Raw genomic sequence first — 20139 nt, 5'->3', positions numbered from 1 at the left:
CCTGCTGCTAAAGCTGCGACTTCCTCAAAGCAGTTACATATTTTAGTGTCCCTCAGGGTCCATGGGTCTGTAATGCTAGATCATTTAAAGAGTAGAGTAAGAAAGCAACTCTGTAAAAATGGCCATTTCTCATTTCTCATATCTGTTTATTTCACTGACAGAAACAAGTTTTACAACTATTTGCAGAACTGCTGGAGTTTTAGATTAATTAGTTTTCTTGGCTTCATGTAGCTAATTTCCAATGACAATAAAATATGTCCAATAATACCAGTTAACCTCCCTAGACTTTAAAATATATATGTGGAAGATTACTACAAATGTTAACATTTCTAAATATTTTTTCTTCGGTTTTTGCCTAAATGTTTGCATAATTCATTTACACAGTGAGTTCATTTTGCAGAGGATCCTTTTTTTGTATATGATATTGTTTCATTTCAGGGTCTTAGAAAAATTGGCAAAATACAGAACTAACATAACACAGCAATTTAACTAAAGCTTTTATAGTGGGAAAAACACAAGATGGAAATTTTTCAGCTGAATCAGTTCCAGTTATTAAAATTGCATAAACATTTGCTGCAACACATATGGATTACTTATTTGTTTCTCATGCCTATTATGTTCTTTAATATCAAAACAAAATTTTATAAAACAATGAAGAAATGGCATGATTTGGAAGATGGATGATGTCTATAAGTACATTTCAGAATTATTACTCAACTTCATGTATTCAACAAATATTTGAGTTTCTACTGTGTGAGACACTGTTTTACGGGAAGTTGGGGGAGAAGATGCCTTATTTTTTACAATGGGCTTTTAGAAGTTACATAATTATCTGGATTTGTATCTGAGGAGACAACTATTCTAAACACTTACTGAAAAGTACTTTCCTTGTTATTTCACCTACCATAATTATTTTTCTGAAAATAGTTTATTTTAAAATAAAATTAAGGAACACATGTCATACCATATTAGTGGTAGTGAACTTCTAGTTAAAAAGTCTATGAAATGTCGTCTTTGTGTAATGTTAGTTAATATTTACTTTAATATTTTTAACTAAAAAATATTTTATACCAAAACGTGCCAAATTTGAAAAAAATAGTAATAACTAATTTTTTATTCTAAAAATTGCCATGCTTAGAATATATGTAGTCAGTTTTTAAAAGTGAATAACACTACTGATGTTTTGTATTTTTTTATTTTAATTGTGTTCTACTGGCTCTGTGTTGCCATTTGACTTAAATATAACTGAGTGGGGGGTGGTGAGGAGATCCTACTTTTTACTGGGAGAAGGATTATTGGGGACCAAACTCCTTAGGGAGAAAATGGCCTCAAAAGTCTGTCTAAATACTTGAAATTTCATTCGCTATCTGAGAAAATGTGTAAAAAGAATCACTAGGCTACGGATTTCTCAAGCAATCTTTTGTTTAAGTCTAACTCTCTTTGGTGGTCCTGTGGGCACACTGGGGTCTCTGCCGAGTTGATAATTCATTTCACACATTTGCACCTGCTCTACAGCCTGACCGAGAGGGCGCAACTGCTCAAGAACGTCTTTAAGAAGAACCACGTGAACTTGTACCGCTCTGAATCCTTGCAACAAAACCTGCTCCGTGAGTATTTGAGTTTCTTATTTTTAAATAAATTATCTGCCATTGCTGTATCATAGCATTTATACAGTATCCTGACTTTAGGGATATTTATTTAAAACTAATGTCTAAAACAAGTTTTGCATATTTGTAACCTGTAAATAACAGAAAATCCATTGGTCAGAACCATTTCACTTTCAACAGAAGAGATAGTTAATTTTAAAATCTTGCTGTTTCACTTAAAGAAAAACAGTATTTCCACATTCCTTGCTTCCTCAAATCTTTTTCTTTAAAGCCAGTAAATCTTAATTCTTAAAAGCTGCCCCTGTCTTGTTATCTTTTCTACTTGAATAACTTTGCAAGAGCCTTTCAGCTTTCATACAACACAAGGAAGCATATATTTTCCCCTTCAGAAATATTTATGAATATTTAGAGTTGTAAGACATTATTAGATATTGTGCCCTCTTAACATTTCAAGATCTAAAAAAGAATATAAAATGTAAAGCCCTGTAGTAAATGTATTTGTGTGAGTAATATATCTTTTGTTTCATGTTGTTTCCACTTATAATTTATTTTCACTTACGTATACTCATGTCTAATGCTTTTGCTCTTTATACTTCAAGAGGCCTTTTCTAAAGATGTGATCCCCTTGGGGGTCATTCCTTATGCCCATGCCATGTCGGGGCGTGAGTGAGTTTATTTGTGATGCTGAGAGCCAAGGGGAATGTCCTCTGAAGGAAGGAGACCACTTGCCACCATGAGCAGCTATTTGTGTTTATCTCCTCCTCCTCGCCTTTTTAAATTGACAAACAATAATTGTCTATATTTATGGAGTACAAGGTGATGTTTTGATGTACAGTTGGCCCTTTCTATCAGTGGGTTCCACATCTGTGGATTCAACCCGCTGTGAGTCAAGTATATTCAAGGGGGAAAAAAAAAATTCACAAAATTCCTAAAAGCAAAACTTGAACTTGCCATGGACGAAATACTACATTGAATCCACTAGAATGAACTGATGTGAGGGCATTGCATTAAGTATTATAAGTAATCTAGAAATGATTTTAAGTCCACGAGAGAATGTGTGTAGGTTATATGCAAATACTGTGCCATTTTATATAAAGGATTTAAGCATCCGTGGATTTTGATATTTAAGGGGGTCCCTGAAGCCATTCCCACAGATACCAAGGGACTGTATATGGTGGGATGGTTGAATCAATTACATTATTCACCACCTCACCTACATATCACTTTTCCTTTCCTCTCATCCACCTGACCTATGTGGAAATATGTGAGCCCACTTGACTCAACTCCCTCACCCCCTCCAGAATTGGGGAAGCAAAAATTAGAAGAATTGGAGTTGACTTACGGGACAGAGGATTTAGGGGAATTGAGGGTGCCTACTCAGTCTTCTAGAGAGAAGAATTCCTAGAATCTAAACTGGCAACCTAAGATCATCCCACTCTTTATTTTGAAGTTAAGTCTGTATCTTTTCTAGGCATTAAAAATCAGTGTCTCCATGCTTTTGAATGTGAGAAGGCTGCATTTGTTCCCCAGGCTAGAAAATGAATACCCAAAAGTCAGAATAACAGTGGTTTCCAGTGCCTTTGTGAGAATTTCTGTTTTATCATTAACCTGCAGATGGGTATGCGTTCTCTCAAGATGAAAATGGAATCGTTTCACAGTCTGAAGTGATAAGAGCATATGATACCACGAAACAGAGGCCCGATGAATGGTGATGGGGAGAGCCTGAAAGGCAGGCTCTGTTACCTCTCTAAGGAGAGCTACCAGGTTGTCACCGCAGTCTGCTAACCAATTCCAGTCTGGTCCATGAAGAGGAAAGGTGGATCTGAGCTCATCTCGCTGGTGGACATTCAGATTCATGTATATTATAGACATAAGCACTGTGCAACTGTACTGTAACACCATCTCTTTTGGATTTTTTTAAGGTATTTGCTAAGTCTTTGTAAACGGAAATTGAAAATGACCTGGTATCTTGCCAGAGGGCTTTCTTAAACGGAGAATAAGTCAGTATTCTTATGCCATTACTGTGGGGCTGTAACTGACTGTCAATTTATTGGCTGTACCACAAGGTAACCAACCATTAAAAAACTCTAAATGATATTTAGTTAAAGGGACTCTTGGTATCCAGACTTAGATTTCAGGATATGCTGAAACAAACCAGCATTCTTAAGGAACTGACTCACCTTCCTGAGCAAAATTTCTAAACAAGCATTTGTGTCCAAAATTGTCTTGATAAATGTTTGCCAAAGAGGTTCAGTAAGTGTTTTTCTAGTTCAGTAGTCATATGCCCAGAAATGTAAGAGAAAGTTTACTTCCAGTTCCGCTGTAAGATCTGCATGCCTGACTTTCCAAATGTAAGAGTGATTTACAAAAATGAATATTTCAAGGCATTTGCTACTAAAATCGGTGATGTTGCACCTTTGGCCTTACAAATGCTTCTTTGTTGTTTGTCGTGTTTATTTGTTAGAGGACACACGTGTTAATGTGACTCTGTTGTTATGACACTGATTTTTCAAACTATGTATGTTTCAGGTATTTCTGATGAAGTTTCATCATCATTTAGATTTTTCTAAAAATCTGGCTAATGCAGTAGATTGAGTGATGTCATTTTGTCTTAAAAGAAACATATGCTACGTATTTACGTGGGATTTCCAAAGCTTCTGTTGCAATATTTGGAATAACATGTCAGATAAATGCATGGGCTTTTGTCCTGTGTTCCAGTTCCCACTAGAGATGCCTGCTGTCTTGTGTAGCACACCCAGTGTTATGGTGACTGCCCCCTATACTGAAGACTGAAAATTATTTCACAGTTCACTCATCAAATAGTTCCCAAAATTCGTCACATGCTGCTTATTGGGACAAATAAGTAGTACATTTTCCCCATTTAAAAAATGCAAATTTTACTCAGGCCGGTAACTTTACAGTCAAAGGACACGTTCATCATGAGTAGCTTTTGTTAGTATGTTTTAAAATGTATCTTCAGTTCAATTATTTTCAGCATTTACAAGACATCCGAAAATGGCTATTTTGCTACCAACAGTAAATGAAGGGGCTGTTTAAAAACCACAACCAATTTTCTACACTATTTTTTAAATAATACTTTCATTTGAAAAAAAGGAATTAGTTTTCAGATACACTTCAGAGATTGAAGCAAACTATTTGCCTTTTACTCAAAAGCCTGCTTGCCTTTACATGGACTTACCAGCAAAATAGGTAGAACTTTCTCTTTTAAAAAAAGTCAACTAGAATTGAGAAGAGGTGATTTTTTTTCAGATCGCTTCTTGAGTTTAATATTTTCACATTCTTTTCACCCTTTTTCTCAATCTAGATTTAAAATTAGGATATATGTCATTTCCTTGTCTGTATTTGTAGCTCCTTAGTTACCAGTATGCCTCTCCATTTTCTACAAATAAGAGGTTATAACACATATACATAATTCTAACCTTAAGGGAACACACGTTTACATACTTTACTTCCCAAGCCCTTCCTGTTTGGGGTACAGATTGAGAGAGTCATGAATCAACACATCTAGCAAGACCACAGGTGTAAGAGTCTAAGATCGTCTTCAAAATTCTGAAGTCCCAGTCTTTACCTGTCCAATGAATGAATATTCAGAGCAGCTTTTCCTGGGCTTCCCAGTGGTGATAGCTGAGGTCAAACCACAAAAAATAAGAAAGCAAGAGTGAAATGCACCCCTCCAGAGAAACACTTTGTAGTGTTTAATTCTGTTAATAGAGAAGAGCTGCTTCTGTTTGCGCTCACTTCATCAGTGGCACCCTTCTGCAGAATTTTAATATAAAAACATTATGGATATAATAGAACTGGATTTTCTGACTTAAAAATGTAAGTTTTATTTTAATCTTGAAACGTGGATTGTTTCTGTGGAGCTCTTAAACATGAGAAGAATACTTACGGTTGATAATGTGTAACATGATCTGAAATGTGACTAATTTGAGCCTCTTTGTCCCATCGTCCTGTTTTTGAATTATTGACATTGTCAGTCTCTTTGCTTCCTGGGTGAGACTTGGGGTTTGAGGGACAGGGAATGACCTTCTTGGTGAAACTTAAAATATAACATTGCAATTGCAGTGACTTTACAGTGTTAAATTAGAGAAAATAGTCTGATTTTTTTAAACCTTCCTTAACTGGAGAAAAGTCACATGGTTTTACCAGGATTGAAATAAACAGTCAATGTGACGTTTAACATGTGTTTTTTTGAAATAAAGGGCACGTACTCTTCAATTAAAAAGTTCCTTATAGGGACTCTGGCAAATGCTAACACAGTTGCTTTACAATGTTTACAATTCAGAAAATACGACTTATAATAGAAAATCCTCATTCATTTAGCATTGAAAAGCTGGAAGTTGCTTCTTTAATGTTGAATAGTATACAGTAGTATTGAGCATGGACTTTCTAAATGTTTTATATATACATATAAAAATATATTGGTGTCTCACACCCAGAAAGATGTTATATTGTAGATATTATTAGGAAAACAGTGTTTCTCAGGAACGTTGTAAATTTTAAATGATATATGTACTTCCCGTCCTCCCACCTCCACTCTGTGCTCTAATGTGACACTGCTTCAGCAGTGTTGCTAAGTTAATGGAAAACTTTTTCTAATCAAGTCAGGTGAATGTGTATTCTGCTAAATAATGTTAGCCATTTACATGAATTGTATGGTCATTAAATGGAATCAGTGATTCCTCTTTAATTTCCAGAGGGGAAATGAATTATGGAAATCAGTCAGCATTCTGATCATTAAATTTTATACTTTAATTTTGCCGTTCAGCATTCTAAATATCCAATGTGAAAGTCACATGATAATTTGTTTTGCATTGCGTGCACTGTACAACACTTACAACTTGTCATTTAAAATGTTTTTTCGGGAAATGAATGCTAGTCAGAAAGTAATAGATTGTATTATTCATAGTTTTAAAATTATGACAATGTCATAATTACTACAAAGCTAAATAATCGTGTTTATTTTTGTGCAGTTGCCCTTTGATAGTTCCTGGTTTTCAAACCTATTAAGTGTATAATCTTACAAATAGTCATCTACAAAATTTATGGAGAAAGTGCCCAGCCCATTCACATCACATGGACCAGGAATTCTTTTTGTAAATGACTTAAGGTGTAACACCATGCAGTTCAGTGCCTAATAAATGCTTTTTAATGATGAACATTTCTATAATGACTCGTAAGATACCATAGTCTGATTTTTCTCACATTAAAATAACTGAAGTCACTTGTGTAATGTTATTATACTTTGCTGCATTTTGATTAACCTTCAACAGCTATTAAAGTGGAATGTAAGTTAAATTTTGAAGGAAGGGAAATAAATGTTTTCCATATTTCGTCTTGATTTACTTTCTGTATGAGAACAGCTGTGTTTTTGATAGGTTTATGGTTTGCATGAATTCATATTTAAAGTGATCCAGGCCAATGCATGGCTATTGCTGTAAATCTTGATGTTTATTTCTGCCTTGTAAAGTTCTATCACGGCCTACCTGGAATTTAAAATTCAGTAGACAAATTAATTGGTCCTCTGCACAACTTTTTTAATAAGTAGATTATTTTACAAAGAAATTTGAACAAATTTAATTGAATCTTTTGTTTAGCTTGCCTCTAAGAACTTTTCTTAATGAAGCTCCCAAAACTTCTCAGCAAATAAATCTCCCTTAAGTAGGAAAACTAGATTTCATATTTGCTTACTTTGAATTAACAGCAACTTTCCACAGGTAAATCTGTTCTTGCAAAGATGTGAGCAGAATAGTTAAAAATAATATTTTTATGTTTCATGGTTCTAAATGGAAGCCATAAATGCAGTAAATACTATCTGTTGTTTAACTACTTTAATCGTCATTTTTTACATTTTCAAGTTTATTAGGTTAAGAAAAACAGGGCAGCCTTGGAAGGCAGCTACTACAGAAAACTGCAGTTTTGCATTAAAGATAAAGTAGTATTTTCAGCTCCCTGAAAAACCATTCCTGCTGAAACTGCTGTAGAAATTGTGAAGCTGCATGAGTGGAGAGTATTGAATCTGTGGTTATAGTAGTTTTCTCAGGTTTGTTTATCTTGATGTTTGATGCACTGTGTTTTATAGTTATTAAAATTGAGTAATATTTCTATGCAGTGTTATGTGTCATTGGCCTTTTGTGAATGTGCATGTTTTAAACTGCAAATTTTAAACATTTTGTCCTCTGTTATTAAAAATGAAATAAACTTTACCATTACTTAAAATTGTTGAAGTTTTGATTGCTAGTTCTAGAAATTATATTGCTTTCTAAAACCTTCAAATCCAGCAGTAACTAGTCTGAGAAGGTGTATCCCAGTGATTTATAAAATATCCCTTCATTTTAATCCAGCTAAATAAAACATGAAATGGAGTGTATTAACTCTAGTTTGGTAAGATGGGTAGTTTTTATAATTAGCAGAATTTTTTAATAAAATTACTGTGTTTTGTCACTTCAGTACGAAAAGCCTCCCAGGATTGTCCCTGTTGCATATTTAAATCAGCTTGCACGTAAACAGCTAATTCATGGTTTCAACCTTTTATGTTGGATGAATTTGTTTTCTAAACCAACTAAACTGTTCTAAGTTCATGAGAAAGTGCTCAAGTTTAGCCAATAACATTTGAAGGCAGTAACCAGAAAATAATAAAATTGAGCACATGAGACAAAAGTATAGACAGCATCAGAAATGAGAACAATCACTTCAGCAAAAATAAGTGTCCTTTGGTAAAAGAGAAACAACTGAAGATACAATTAGGTAAATTACTGGAATAGGATTAGTTCTCAAAGAGGCACTGGAGAGGCAATTTGAGGAGCATCTGATTTTATTAGACTGAGACCATGCGTGCTTACCTGCCTGGAGCCCCATGTCCTCTCCCACAGTCTTCCCAGGGACGACAATTGGGTGGGGACCTCCATGCAAAACCACAGCAAAACAGTTCATGGATATGTTACCTCTGAATTCTATCAAATAATTTTCACATTCAACTCCATTCTCCTTAAAATAAGCCCGTGCTTCCACTGACCTGTATTTTAAGATGCCTTCTAATACTACCATAAGCAAAAAGCAAACTGGAAATACATTTCCATAAATTCAATATGTCATCTCCATTTAAATTTTGTTTTTATATGCATAGGGCGTCTCTAAAGTTTTCAGTAACACAGAACTGCCTCACTTTAATGAAGAAAGGTCTTCCTAACCTGGATAATTTCATGAATAGGCTAATAAAATTTGTTGGAAAATATGAAATACCTCTTGCCATTCAGTTTTTATTACTTTCAAGTCATGAAACTAGCAATTTAAATAAGGATTTCCTGTCAGAATAATTTCATTAACTACTGTTTAATTGCAATTTTAAAATAGCCATGTACATACAAAAATATGTTAACAGTGTGTTCCCTTAATAGTTTAACATGCCTGTAAATTATTAGTTTTCCTGAACATATACTAAATAAATATTTTAGATTATGCAAAGGTAAAATGATCCCAACCCAGTGAAATTTGTCAAATTCCTGGTTGTGACTGTATCTACTTTCAGGAAGTTTTTTGATTATCTCAGTTTAGAAAATTTCCTATGGATTCAAGTCAACCTGGTAAATTCTCCACCATGAGAAGTAGCTAATAACAACAAAAATAAAACAGGTGGGGAAAATAAGGAATTATCCATTTGGACAAGTGTACAATCTGTTCACTTTGGAACATAACCATTTTAAAGCAAATTTACTATGTCAAATGTGCTTTTTTTTGGTTAGAAAAGCACATTTATTTTAAAATAAATTTGTCTCGAAGGAACAGTTATTTGTTTGTTTGTTTCTGAGACGGAGTCTCACTGTGACACACAGGCTGGAGTGCAATGGCACGATCTCAGTTCACTGCAACCTCGGCTTCCCAGGTTCAAGCGATTCCCCTGCCTCAGCCTCCCAAGTAGCTGGGATTACAGGCGCCTGCCACCACACCTGGCTACGAATGTGCTCTCTAAAGCAGATGATGAAAGAAAGGTACAGACCATGAGTACCCAACAGGATGAGATGATGCCCTATTCCAGACGAGCAGGAAGTTGGCCAAGTACCAAAGGGGCCCATGGGTTATCAAGGACTTACTTGATCAAACTGTAGGACCATTTTCTCTGTTCCCTACCCCTAATCAACAGTGATATCTGCCCTCCCGCAGTACTTAGCCTTTCATTTTTATTCTAAAGTATTTCATCTGCTTTCTGTTATTTATCCTTACTACACAGCTTTCTGCCCACTAGAATGCAAGTGACCTGAGATAGTGTCTGTAACTTCTTACCTCTCAAGGCAACCATAAGCAAAAAGGTAGTACTAATGTCTCTATTTTACAAATGAGAAGACTGAGACACAGTGAATTTAAGTGGCCCAAAGTCACTCCACTTTTAAGTGACAGAGCCAGAAAACTAACCCAAGCATTACAGCTTCAAAATCCATGCTCAGTCACCCTCTGGAATCCCATTTCTCATGTGTAAAGGGAGAAATATTTATCATCTAGTGTTTTTATTCATGCTTTATTTTATTCCACATTTTCATAATGCAGCATAAGCTCTCCTTGACTTACAATCCCCTGATATCAATAGGATATGTATAATATGATGCAATTGATCACTATTTCCCCAATAGATTTTCTGAAAAGTACATTGGATATTTTTGTTTTCCTCACATAATTAGACCTCCTAGGTCTAATGTCACACAGAATGTAGAATTTCCAAGTAGACCACCTGGGTTCAGATCTGTCCCCTATGGTATTATCTGTCCTTGGGCACAGTGTTTAACCTTCTCGCCTTGATTTCTTCATCTGCAGGATAGGCATGATGATAATCCCTTCTTCAGGGTTGTGAAGATTCGGTGATACAATTCATAAAGCACTTGGGACACATGGCGCTTAATAAATGTTATCCATTATTGGCATAACGACCTTTCAAAATGCAGAACTTCTATTTTTCACAGTAATCGTGGCATGAGGATGTTGGATTCAAATTCTTTCTGAAAGTAACAAAATCAGACAGGTTTCCCCTGTATTTTGGTGGTTTAGCAGATTGTGATGAGCAGCTCCTTGGAAATTCCAAAAGATTTTATTTGACCTTTGCAGCCTAACCTTTCTAAAATGGAGATATGATCCCATCCCCTCCCGTGTAAAATCCTTCCAGACTCCCTCTTGCATTTGACATCTATTCAAATACCATGGTGTTCAAGATCTCTAATCTGCCCCCGCTTCTCTCTCCAGCCTCACTCTTCTTCTGGATTCTTTTTTTGTTTGTTTGTTTGTTTTTGTTTTTGAGACGGAGTCTCGCTCTGTCGCCCAGGCTGGAGTGCAGTGATGCAATCTCAGCTCACTGCAAGCTCTGCCTCCCGGGTTCATGCCATTCTCCTGCCTCAGCCTCCCGAGTAGCTGGGACTACAGGCGCGCCCACCACACCCGGCTAATTTTTTGTATTTTAGTGGAGACGAGGTTTCACCATGTTGGCCAGGATGGTCTCAGTCTCCTGACCTCATGATCCACCCACCTCTGCCTCCCAAAGTGCAGGGATTACAGGCATGAGCCACAGTGCCTGGCCTTCTTCTGGGTTCTTAAATGTTCCTTGTTCTTTCAGGCTCATGGGTGGGTGCTTCTGTGCCTCTCTATGAATTCTTTACTCTGCCTGATATATTTTTTCCCTTATTTCCAGCCGCCTTCTCTTTCTTTCTCTGCCCTGCCTTCTTCATTCAAGTTCTACATGTCTTTCAAGGCTCAGGTCCAATGTCAGCACCTCCAGGATGAACAGTGTCCTTTGTAAGTGCTGCCAGGGTATCCTGCACTCCCCTGTAATCGCAGTTACCACAAAGAGCAGAAAAAGATAACATGCTTCTTTTATAAAGCATCTATAACATTTTATCACAAGTATTTGTCTTTGTCATGATGCTGGGGGCTCCGTGAGTTGGAAGTGCATTTTAATCACCTTTTATTCATCTCACTCAGCACCTGACCCATAAGTGGTGTTCAGCAAAGAATTGTTGAATGGGACAATATCTAGAAATCTGCCACAGGATAGGCTTTTTAACCTAAAATTGTGAATAATGATACCAGCTACATGGCTTCCAGAGAGAAGGTCAAAGGCATGTACTGCATATCAATAATTACTTCGTGATATGATTTGATCTAGTATCACTGAATGCCATATTGCAATGAGGTACACAACATCTCTCTAATTTTAAACAATTTATGGCCAGTTAAATTGACTGGGGCAGCCTGCTCAGGAAGGGAAATTTGCAGATGTGAACTCTCTATGAATTCCTTAGCATTAACTTGTCTAAGGGACATAAACTGTTCTCCAAAGGGATGACAAATAAAAGTACAGCTACTAGAGAAATCTGGCAACTAGATGGTATTCAGTGGGGACAGTTCCACCCTCTAGGGGACGTGGTGGAATTGCATGGGGGAATCTTCGGCATTAGAGTGTTGGGGCGGAGGTGGATGTGCTACTGGCATTCACTGAGGGGGACTCAGTTGTAACCAAGATCCTACAATGCATGGAAGCAGCCCGCACAACAAAAAAGATTTGATGTCCATCGGCATGACTTTGGAATGTCCACCATTACTACTGGTGAAAAAAAAACGTAATCCCATTTTAGGTATATTTGTTGCACTGCCTTAGTATACACTGAATTCTTCAGATATACAGCCACTGTGCAAATCAAAGGATGATCAAACTTTGCTGGGAAAAATCACATTAACGACATCAGTGCAATTGTGTTTATTTGAGTTGCCAGAATTACCAACTGCATCCGTCTGGATTTGAAGCTGTCACATCATGGTGATTTTGAATAAGGGGTTAGCATCTGTCTTTTTTAAGTCTGCCCAAACCTCTACATTTAGAAATAAGTTACTTCCCTTTCTTTCTTCTATTTACCATTGGGGCATTGTATTGATTTTTAAAAATTATGTGTATAGTGAGTTATCTATAAATTTCATTTTAGGACTCATAAAGGGATGTCACAAAATATTTGTTCTAAGGAGAGCTCATTTTGGGGTCCAACAGGGCTGAGAATCACTGCCTTCGAAACTTAGGCTTATGCTCTTAAAATCTCCGATGAATTTTGTGCACAGAACCATCAAAATCTCAAAGCAGGTCTTCCATTGCTGTTTGGATCTGTTTGTTTATGCATATCAACTCCAGTACAGACTAGCTGCAGGACCTTGGGCAAGTTGCTTCATTCCTTTGTGCCTCAGCTTTCAAATCTTTAAAATAGGAATTGTAATACTTTTCTGTTGGGGTTGTTTAGAGCATAAAATAAGTTAATACATACTAATACTTAATGCTTGGCTCATAATAAGAGCTTTAATAAGGTAACCTTAAAACCATTAAAAGGACCAATATACTACAAACATAAATAAAACTAGTCTAATTGTATAGGAGTGCACCCAAGAGTATGTGTATAAATGTTCATCCTTTTACATGCAGCTGTTTCTTTCCTTAATTATTTTGAACAATTTGGGATACCTGGAAGTCAGGCCACTTTTAGATACAGGATAAAGCAGGAGACTAGAAGTCAGAGCCCCTCTGCCTTTAGACTGAGCAGAGGCCGAATGTCTTTGAACTTGTTTCTTTAACTAGAAAACGAAGAGACAAGGCCAAACAACTCTCTTAGGACAGAATTCTGCCTCTAACTAATTGTGTTTGAAAACTGAGAGTGACATATGATAGTATGAATTCCTATAAATCTGGGCTTTCAAACCACACCTGCAGGGGCCAGGTAGGTAGCATAGCAAAAATAGATGGGCCAGGTGGGGAGACCAGGCAGGAGGCTGGCAAATGGCAGGTGTCCCGTCTGAAGAGGATTGACCTGACCCCAAGGCAGTGCAGGACCCCTGGTGCCACGTCCTCTATGTCATGAGAAGCCAGAAATCCAGATTCTTATGAGAAAAGTCCTAATGATGAATTCTCTACAGGCCAAACACATCGGAGGGCTGTAGACTGAGACCTCCATATGCTTTCACGAGCCCTGATATGGAATTTTTTTTTTAATTTTAAAATATGAAGTATGCGTTAAAAACATTTCCTTTTATTGAATAGCAAAAACATCGCTAAAGAGATAAAATGAATCACATTAAAATTTAAATAGAGTTCATGAAAACATAAAGTATTTTATTTATTCTAATCCAACAAGATATATGCCCAAATATATAGTCATCAGACATAAAATTCAGGGGCACTGGAGATATATATAATATTAGATGATTATACCAATAGCTAGACTTTGAACTCCAGTTATTATTAACATAAAAATTACAGTATGACTACTAAATAATTAGTACAGTCAATGTGGTAAATACATTAAATTACAAATATTTACATTTGTACATAGCTCATTTTACAAATAAATGTTTTAAGCCCCAACTGTCCAACTTTCACTGAAACACTAAATGTTGCTGAACAAAAAGTCTGCAATAAATACTCCCTCCAGTGAGTGGGGGAAATGATTTTACATACACTCTGTGTTACAATGAATGTCTGAGTATATATTTAAAACTTTAAACTCCTCATGTGATTATTGAAACCTTGTATTCTGGAAAAACTCATATTGTAAACAAAATTTAGTTATTTATTTAAAAAGTAAATGTTCTCATTATGCTAATATTATTCATGGTTAGGTTACTCCCGAAATCATAAATAGATTTTTCACTGCCCCCTTAAGTTTACCTAATAGTTAATTTTTTAAGTGAACCTTTGATAATTACAATTAGGTATTTTTCTTTGCTTATTTATGAATATATTCCTATCATAACTCAATGAACAACTTATATGAAAAAGAAACATGTAGCCCTTTTCTAAGCAATATAGCTGAATGTCCAGTAAAACGTTTTTAGCCAGTTTGCAACTTTAAAGTCAAACTGCTGCATATTTTGAATAAAAGTAGCATAAATTGAAATGTAATGATCACATGTTTGCAAAACCAGAAAACAGTTCTCTGGTTTAGCCTTTCTGTGATTGGAGCCAGGAACTTTCAAATTAGAAGGTGCTGTGTTTTCCTAGCATGCTCCTCCATGACACTGATCAAGGGAAATTTTCTCAGAATTGCATGTGGCAATGGCAGCAGGGCTCCACCTGTCTGCCATCTGACTGAGTTGTGGATTCATGGCCTGGGCGTGTCAACTGGAACTGAAGTCTGGACAGCTCTTCCCAGGCAGTGGGGGCTCCTGCTGGAGGGAGTAAGCGAAATACTGGGGTGACACCAGGAAACCAGATGGCTGAGCCAGGTGGATTGAGTGGCTGGTGGTGTATGGCGGGGGCGGTGAGGGCACCAGGCAGCCCGGCTCAGCCCTGGCAAAGGAGAACCTGCGGATGGAGCCGCCTGTGGAGCTGGAGCTCGTAGCTGTGCTGGACTGCCGGGAGGGTGCCCTGGGGCTGGTGGAGGTCAGGATCATGGGCAGGGTCTCTGTCTGATAGCTGCGGAGTGAGAAGCGGATTGGCTGCTGTGAGGGCTCCTTGGGTCTCAAACAGGTGCAACAATAAATAGCCACTACAGAGCCCAGGATGATGAACGCAATGAAGATGGAGCCGACGATGAGAAAGGGGACGTAGACAGGCTCTAAAAGGCAAAAACAGACATAAACAGATGCTCAGATGAGGATCTCCCAGATTCTGAACTCTGCTTGGGCAGCTGAGGGTTGAGAGGTGGGAGACTCAGTTACTATCACTGTTGTCAGCTCAGTTTTTCAGAGCTTGTTAATGGTAACCTCCAAAATGCAATGCAAACCGTGATGATGGAATATTCTCGCTACTCCTAGCAGGGAGGAAGAAAATGGATACCGTAGCCTCTGTTAGCAATTAACCATCATATTGCACATCTGGAAGTCAGAAAAAAAAAACGGAATCTGTTCTCCTGTTCAGGCACTGGAGGGAAAGGGTGAGTTTTAGGGGTTAAAATAATTATAGGTTTAAATGCAGGTTTTAGTAGTTTGATCACGGTGAGCAGTAAGAGATTTGTCCCCTCTCTTAGGCTGGCAATCCATCTCCCATTCAATAATCTCCAGTCTAAGCAAAGAGAGCCAGGCCTATTAAATGAGATTCCCCTCTACACACAGACCCAGGATTTTATGAGACTCCAGAAAGAACAGTATAAAGAAATTCACAGAGGGCCCCAATCGACTGTGTCTCCTACCATACACCACAAATTGCCAGCTCTGGCTGCTTCTTTCCAGGAAAGATTTGGAATACCCACTCCAGCTGCCGTGCCTCTCAATTCCCATCCAAGCCTGGGAAGTCAGACTGAACTTTAGATAGATCACCAGGCAATTCTTGGTGTCCACGGCCCAGACTTTCTATAAAAGCATCCCTCAAACAGAGCAAACTCCAATTTCCTTCTCTCTCTACAAGGCAGACATAAAATTTCCAAGCTCGGAGGCATCCCCTTGGGCAGTTCTCCAGGTCTCTCCCCTGATAGAGCGGTGCTAAGACGCAGCCTCCAGCTTACAGGTAGAAGAAAGAAAGCCTGCATTGACTAAGTCCCTACTGTGTGCCTGGCTCTTTCTTATTCATTATCTGATTAAAGTCTCTTGGAGACCCTGTGAGATGGACATGATAAGCTCCATTTTCCAGATGTGGAAATACATCAGAGAAGTTTGCGCATTCCCACAGACAGAGCTAGTGAAGGACAGGTAACTATCAATTATTTGTGGGCTACTAGGCATAAGCTCTTCTGTGTCCCTCCCATTCTCCCTTGTTTACTAGCACCAGTGTGCAAGGCAAGGCAAAGGTAAGTAACTACCATTTACTGAGCCCTGCGCTCCAGCATTCATACACTCTCACGTCACCAACAACTTTACTCCTTTGAGAGCAATATGCCCACTTTAGAACTGAGAAGAGGTATCCAGAGCAGTTAAGTAACTTGCCCAAGTTACACCGCCGGCAAGTGACAGAGCCAAGGTCCATCAGGGTTTGCCTGATCCCAGACTCAGTGAGTGTGGAGACTGCCTCTCCCTTCTGCTGTCCTCTGGCATCCGAGCCGAGTAGGGAGCGCAGAGGGAGCCCGTGCTGCAGACTGGGCAATTGCACTTACTCCCAGAGGGCAGCTGGGTCCCCCAGGGTGAGCGAGTGAAGCCGTGGGGAAGAGTCTATATTTTTCTAACAGGCCAGGAGGGCCTAGATTTCCCTACTTTCCGCTGAGCATCTTTTCTCCAGAACTACTTCCAGAATCCTCTAGATTGGAAATGTTGACCCCCAACATTCACCCTCTAGTGGAGCACTAATGGAGGGCAGACTCCCCTGTCCTCTGGGTTATCAGTTTGCGGGGAGGGGCCGTTGGGGAACCCTTAATGATCTCTCCAGCCTCTCTTCCCTTTCCCGGCGACCTTCTCTTGCCGGCTCCAGACCTCGGCTCTCTGGAGTCCTGGGGTGTCAGCCGCTCTCAGCTCCGCCCGCTTCTCCGGTTTCCCTGGCCATAAAACCCTCGCCTCAAGCTCTAAAGCGTTTCCCTGATGTTCCGATTCAGGTGGAAAACTTTTTTTCAAGGTGTAAATTTTCTCTGCTGGGGTCGTGATTTATTCCGCTCTGAAGTGAGCGGAAATTTGACCCGTGTTTTCCGAAGTGAGAATAGGGGGCGGGGAAGCCCCTTCGACCCCTGTTTCTAAATCTCCACCTCGAAGACCTGGGCATTTCTGAAAGGCGTGACAATAGGGGGTGAGCCGGAGAGGGTAATTCGATGCAGAGAATTGAAAGGAAGTCTGCAGAACGGGGCCGTGGCTTAGAAACGCTATCATAAGACAGAAAAAAAAAGTGACTGGGGTTTCTTAGCCCTGAAGGGCTGCAAATGAGCGCGCGACAAGAGTCGCGATTCCCTGCATTCGGCACTTCCCGAAGCTCCCGAAGTGACAAGGGCGAGCAATGGGACACCCTCGGCCCCTCCACCAAAACCCAAGTCTACCCTGGCTTTACCCGCGCGACCCTTCTCCCGGGAGCTCCAGCTGTCTTCCCCCCGGCCACCAGGCACAAGCCCCGCGCTCCTCACTGTCCCTGGCAAACTTTCCCTGCGGGCCGACCCGCAGAGACCGCAAGTGGCGGGAAGCGGGACTGCAAATGAATAGAGGACCATGATCTGAAACGCGACCACCCACTCATCCCTTGATTCCCCCACCCGGCCGCGTCCCCGTGGCGCACAGACCCAGGAAGCCGCATAGACCTTCCTGGGTCTGTGCATCCTCCCGCGCACACATGCAGCCGCCGCCGTTAGGCGGGCGGGGATATGTCCCCGAGGGCCCCGCACTTACGCGCAGTGATGCCTGGGTGCTCCAGTTCGCCGCGGTCGTTGGTGCAGCCGCCCTGCTCCAGCCTGGCGTCGGCCGCGGCGCAACAGTAGCGGAGCGCGCAGGAGCCGCAGCAGATGGTAGCGTCCAGCGTGTCGAAGTCCTCTGGGCACTGGAAGCCCTCGTGGTAGTTGCCCTGCACGTCCACCCAGCCGTGGCAGTACTCTCCGGACTGCTGGGCGCCCGCCGGGCCCCAGCGCAGCCAGCCAAGGAGAAGGCAAAGCGCCAGCAGTGCCCTCATCGCCACTGGGCTCCCTGGGCGGCCGGGAGCAGGACGCAGCTGGAAAGCGAAGGGCTGAGCCCGGGCTCAGGGCGCACAGCGATTCCGCCTCCCCAGGGACACGTCGCAAGCTGATGGCCCCGGCGGCCGAAGCCAGTCCTGCGTGGGATAGCAGGGGCCGGGGAGGCGACAGGGGCTGCACTACGAGTTCCGCAGGCCGGGAGTCAGCATGGTGCGCGGGGCGAGTTGGCGAGGGCCCGCGGGAGGCGCCGGCAGAGGCAGTTGCTGGGGCTGTCGCTGCCGCCCTTCGCCCGGCTCATAGCGCTCCCAGCGCGAGGGGCGCGCCAACCCCCCGGCCACCTCCCTCCCCACTCCTCAAGGGAGCCATCGCGCCCGGGGCTGCCAACTCCAGCGCCGCACAGAGTCCCAACCTGTGGCAATCGCCGGGTCCCGAGAGGAGCCGGAGGAAAAGAATTTGTTCCCCACGTGCGAGTACCCCAGACAGGCGGCCGCTCAGTCCCCGCCCCTATCTGTCACAGGAGCAGGAGTCAGCTCCGCCGCGGCCAAGTACAAACGGCCGCGGGGTTGCTGACAGCTCTGCCCGCAAGGCGTCTTTTAAAAAGGAAGAGGGAGGAGGAGACAATGAGGGTTAAGAAAGAGTCCGCCCTCCCGGATCGCGCCTCTGGAGCTAATCACAGCGGGTGCGGCGCGGGCCGAGGGTCCTCTGCGCTTTCTGGTTCGCGCTCCATCCTCCGCCTCTCCCCGGCCACCCCTGCCCATGCCGCTCCCCCAGGACTTGACTCTCAACCTGAGGATATCAGACCCTCCCCTCCCCCGCCGCACACCCCAACTCTCTCACAGCCCGGAAATCTCTGCAGAGTGACGTTGAGGGCTGCCGAATTCCCGCGTTTATCCACGCACGTGGGCGCGCGAGTGGAGACGCTGGATTTACTTTTCAATGGATATAATGCATGAATGCGGTGCAGTCATTGAAGTTTGTCGAATCATCTGTGCCCTGTTGCACAGACTCAGACTCGTTCCTGGGATACCGCTTCTAAAGTTAGTTCAGGACCGAGAACATGGTTTTTACGTGTCGCCAACATGTGCTGAACTTTCCACCTACGTTTCCACTTTTTCTGGGAGGAACGGCACATTTTCACAAGCACACACACACTCGCACTTTTTCCGCCGGGTGAAGGATTGCCGGTCACCTCTGCCAGCCAAGGCCAGCTCGCAAAACCTCAAAGAGCACGACTTCTCCGTTCACGCCCGCAAAGGAAATAAAGGAGCAAAATTAATGATAATTGAGCAGAACTGAACTTCTGTTCAGGGAAAGAAACACATTTATTTAAATGATGTGTCCCCTGTGGGCTATTTTCAGGGGCACTGCTCCGTTAGCGGCCTAAGTGCCTTATGAAACTGGTGTTATGTGAAACCTGGGCCAAACGCAAGCATTTATTTTGACTGCATCCTGAACTTCCAATCATCGTCTATTGGTATGTGTGAATATGTTCGGTGTATCTCGGCTTATTTGTCAAACACGCTGCATACCCGTGTCCCTGAGTTAGATGTCGGCAAGTTGAGTGAAACAAAAGGAACAAAGTGTTCTCAGCTCCAGCGACACAAGGTGCGCGGCCAAACGCATTTATCCCGTTCGCAGCTTCCTGATGAACCGAGTCGATTCTGGAGAAACTTTTTTTAAAATCTCCTATTAAAACGATTTCTTTTCTTTTTTTTTTTTTTTTGATCTAAGTTAAAGTATACTCCAATTAAATAATTACTTCTGATTTCTAATTTTAGGTATTGGGATTAGCATTTTGTTATGTGGCTGCTGAAAATACATGTCCAACATTTCACACGTTAAGTGGGACCCTGTAAATATTTAACTTTATTGCTCTCTTAGAGTTACATATTTCTTAGGACAATACGAAGCTATTAAGTAAAAACAAATTAAGTTGGAGCTTTCAATAACAAACAATGAAACAGTTTTTTAGTTAAATAGTTTAA

The 20139-nt window shown here is 40.9% G+C and overlaps 2 protein-coding genes across 9 annotated transcripts in view; one reads left to right on the top strand and one right to left on the bottom strand.

Moving 5' to 3' along the window:
- The window catches only part of ATP8A1 (ATPase phospholipid transporting 8A1), a 249041-nt gene extending 241194 nt beyond the window's left edge, over positions 1–7847 (top strand). For all 8 annotated transcript variants that reach the window (XM_009447595.5, XM_001150768.6, XM_517167.8 and 5 more), the window contains 2 exons: positions 1516–1607; positions 3222–7847. In XM_009447595.5, coding sequence (XP_009445870.3) covers positions 1516–1607; positions 3222–3319 — 190 coding nt within the window. In that variant the 3' untranslated portion in view covers positions 3320–7847. The remainder of the gene's footprint in view (positions 1–1515; positions 1608–3221) is intronic.
- Positions 7848–13729: 5882 nt separating this feature from the next.
- SHISA3 (shisa family member 3) lies at positions 13730–19000 on the bottom strand. Its single transcript, XM_001150381.8, has 2 exons — positions 17877–19000; positions 13730–15199 (listed from the first exon to the last, which is right to left on the bottom strand). Exons 1-2 carry the CDS (start codon positions 18151–18153, stop codon positions 14760–14762), a joined length of 717 nt encoding a protein of 238 aa, XP_001150381.1. The 5' UTR covers positions 18154–19000; the 3' UTR covers positions 13730–14759.
- Between the last annotated feature and the right edge of the window lie 1139 nt (positions 19001–20139).

This window comes from Pan troglodytes, chromosome 3, assembly GCF_028858775.2.
Source record: "Pan troglodytes isolate AG18354 chromosome 3, NHGRI_mPanTro3-v2.0_pri, whole genome shotgun sequence".
Lineage (NCBI taxonomy): Eukaryota > Metazoa > Chordata > Mammalia > Primates > Hominidae > Pan > Pan troglodytes.
This window is presented reverse-complemented; position numbering and strand designations above follow the sequence as displayed.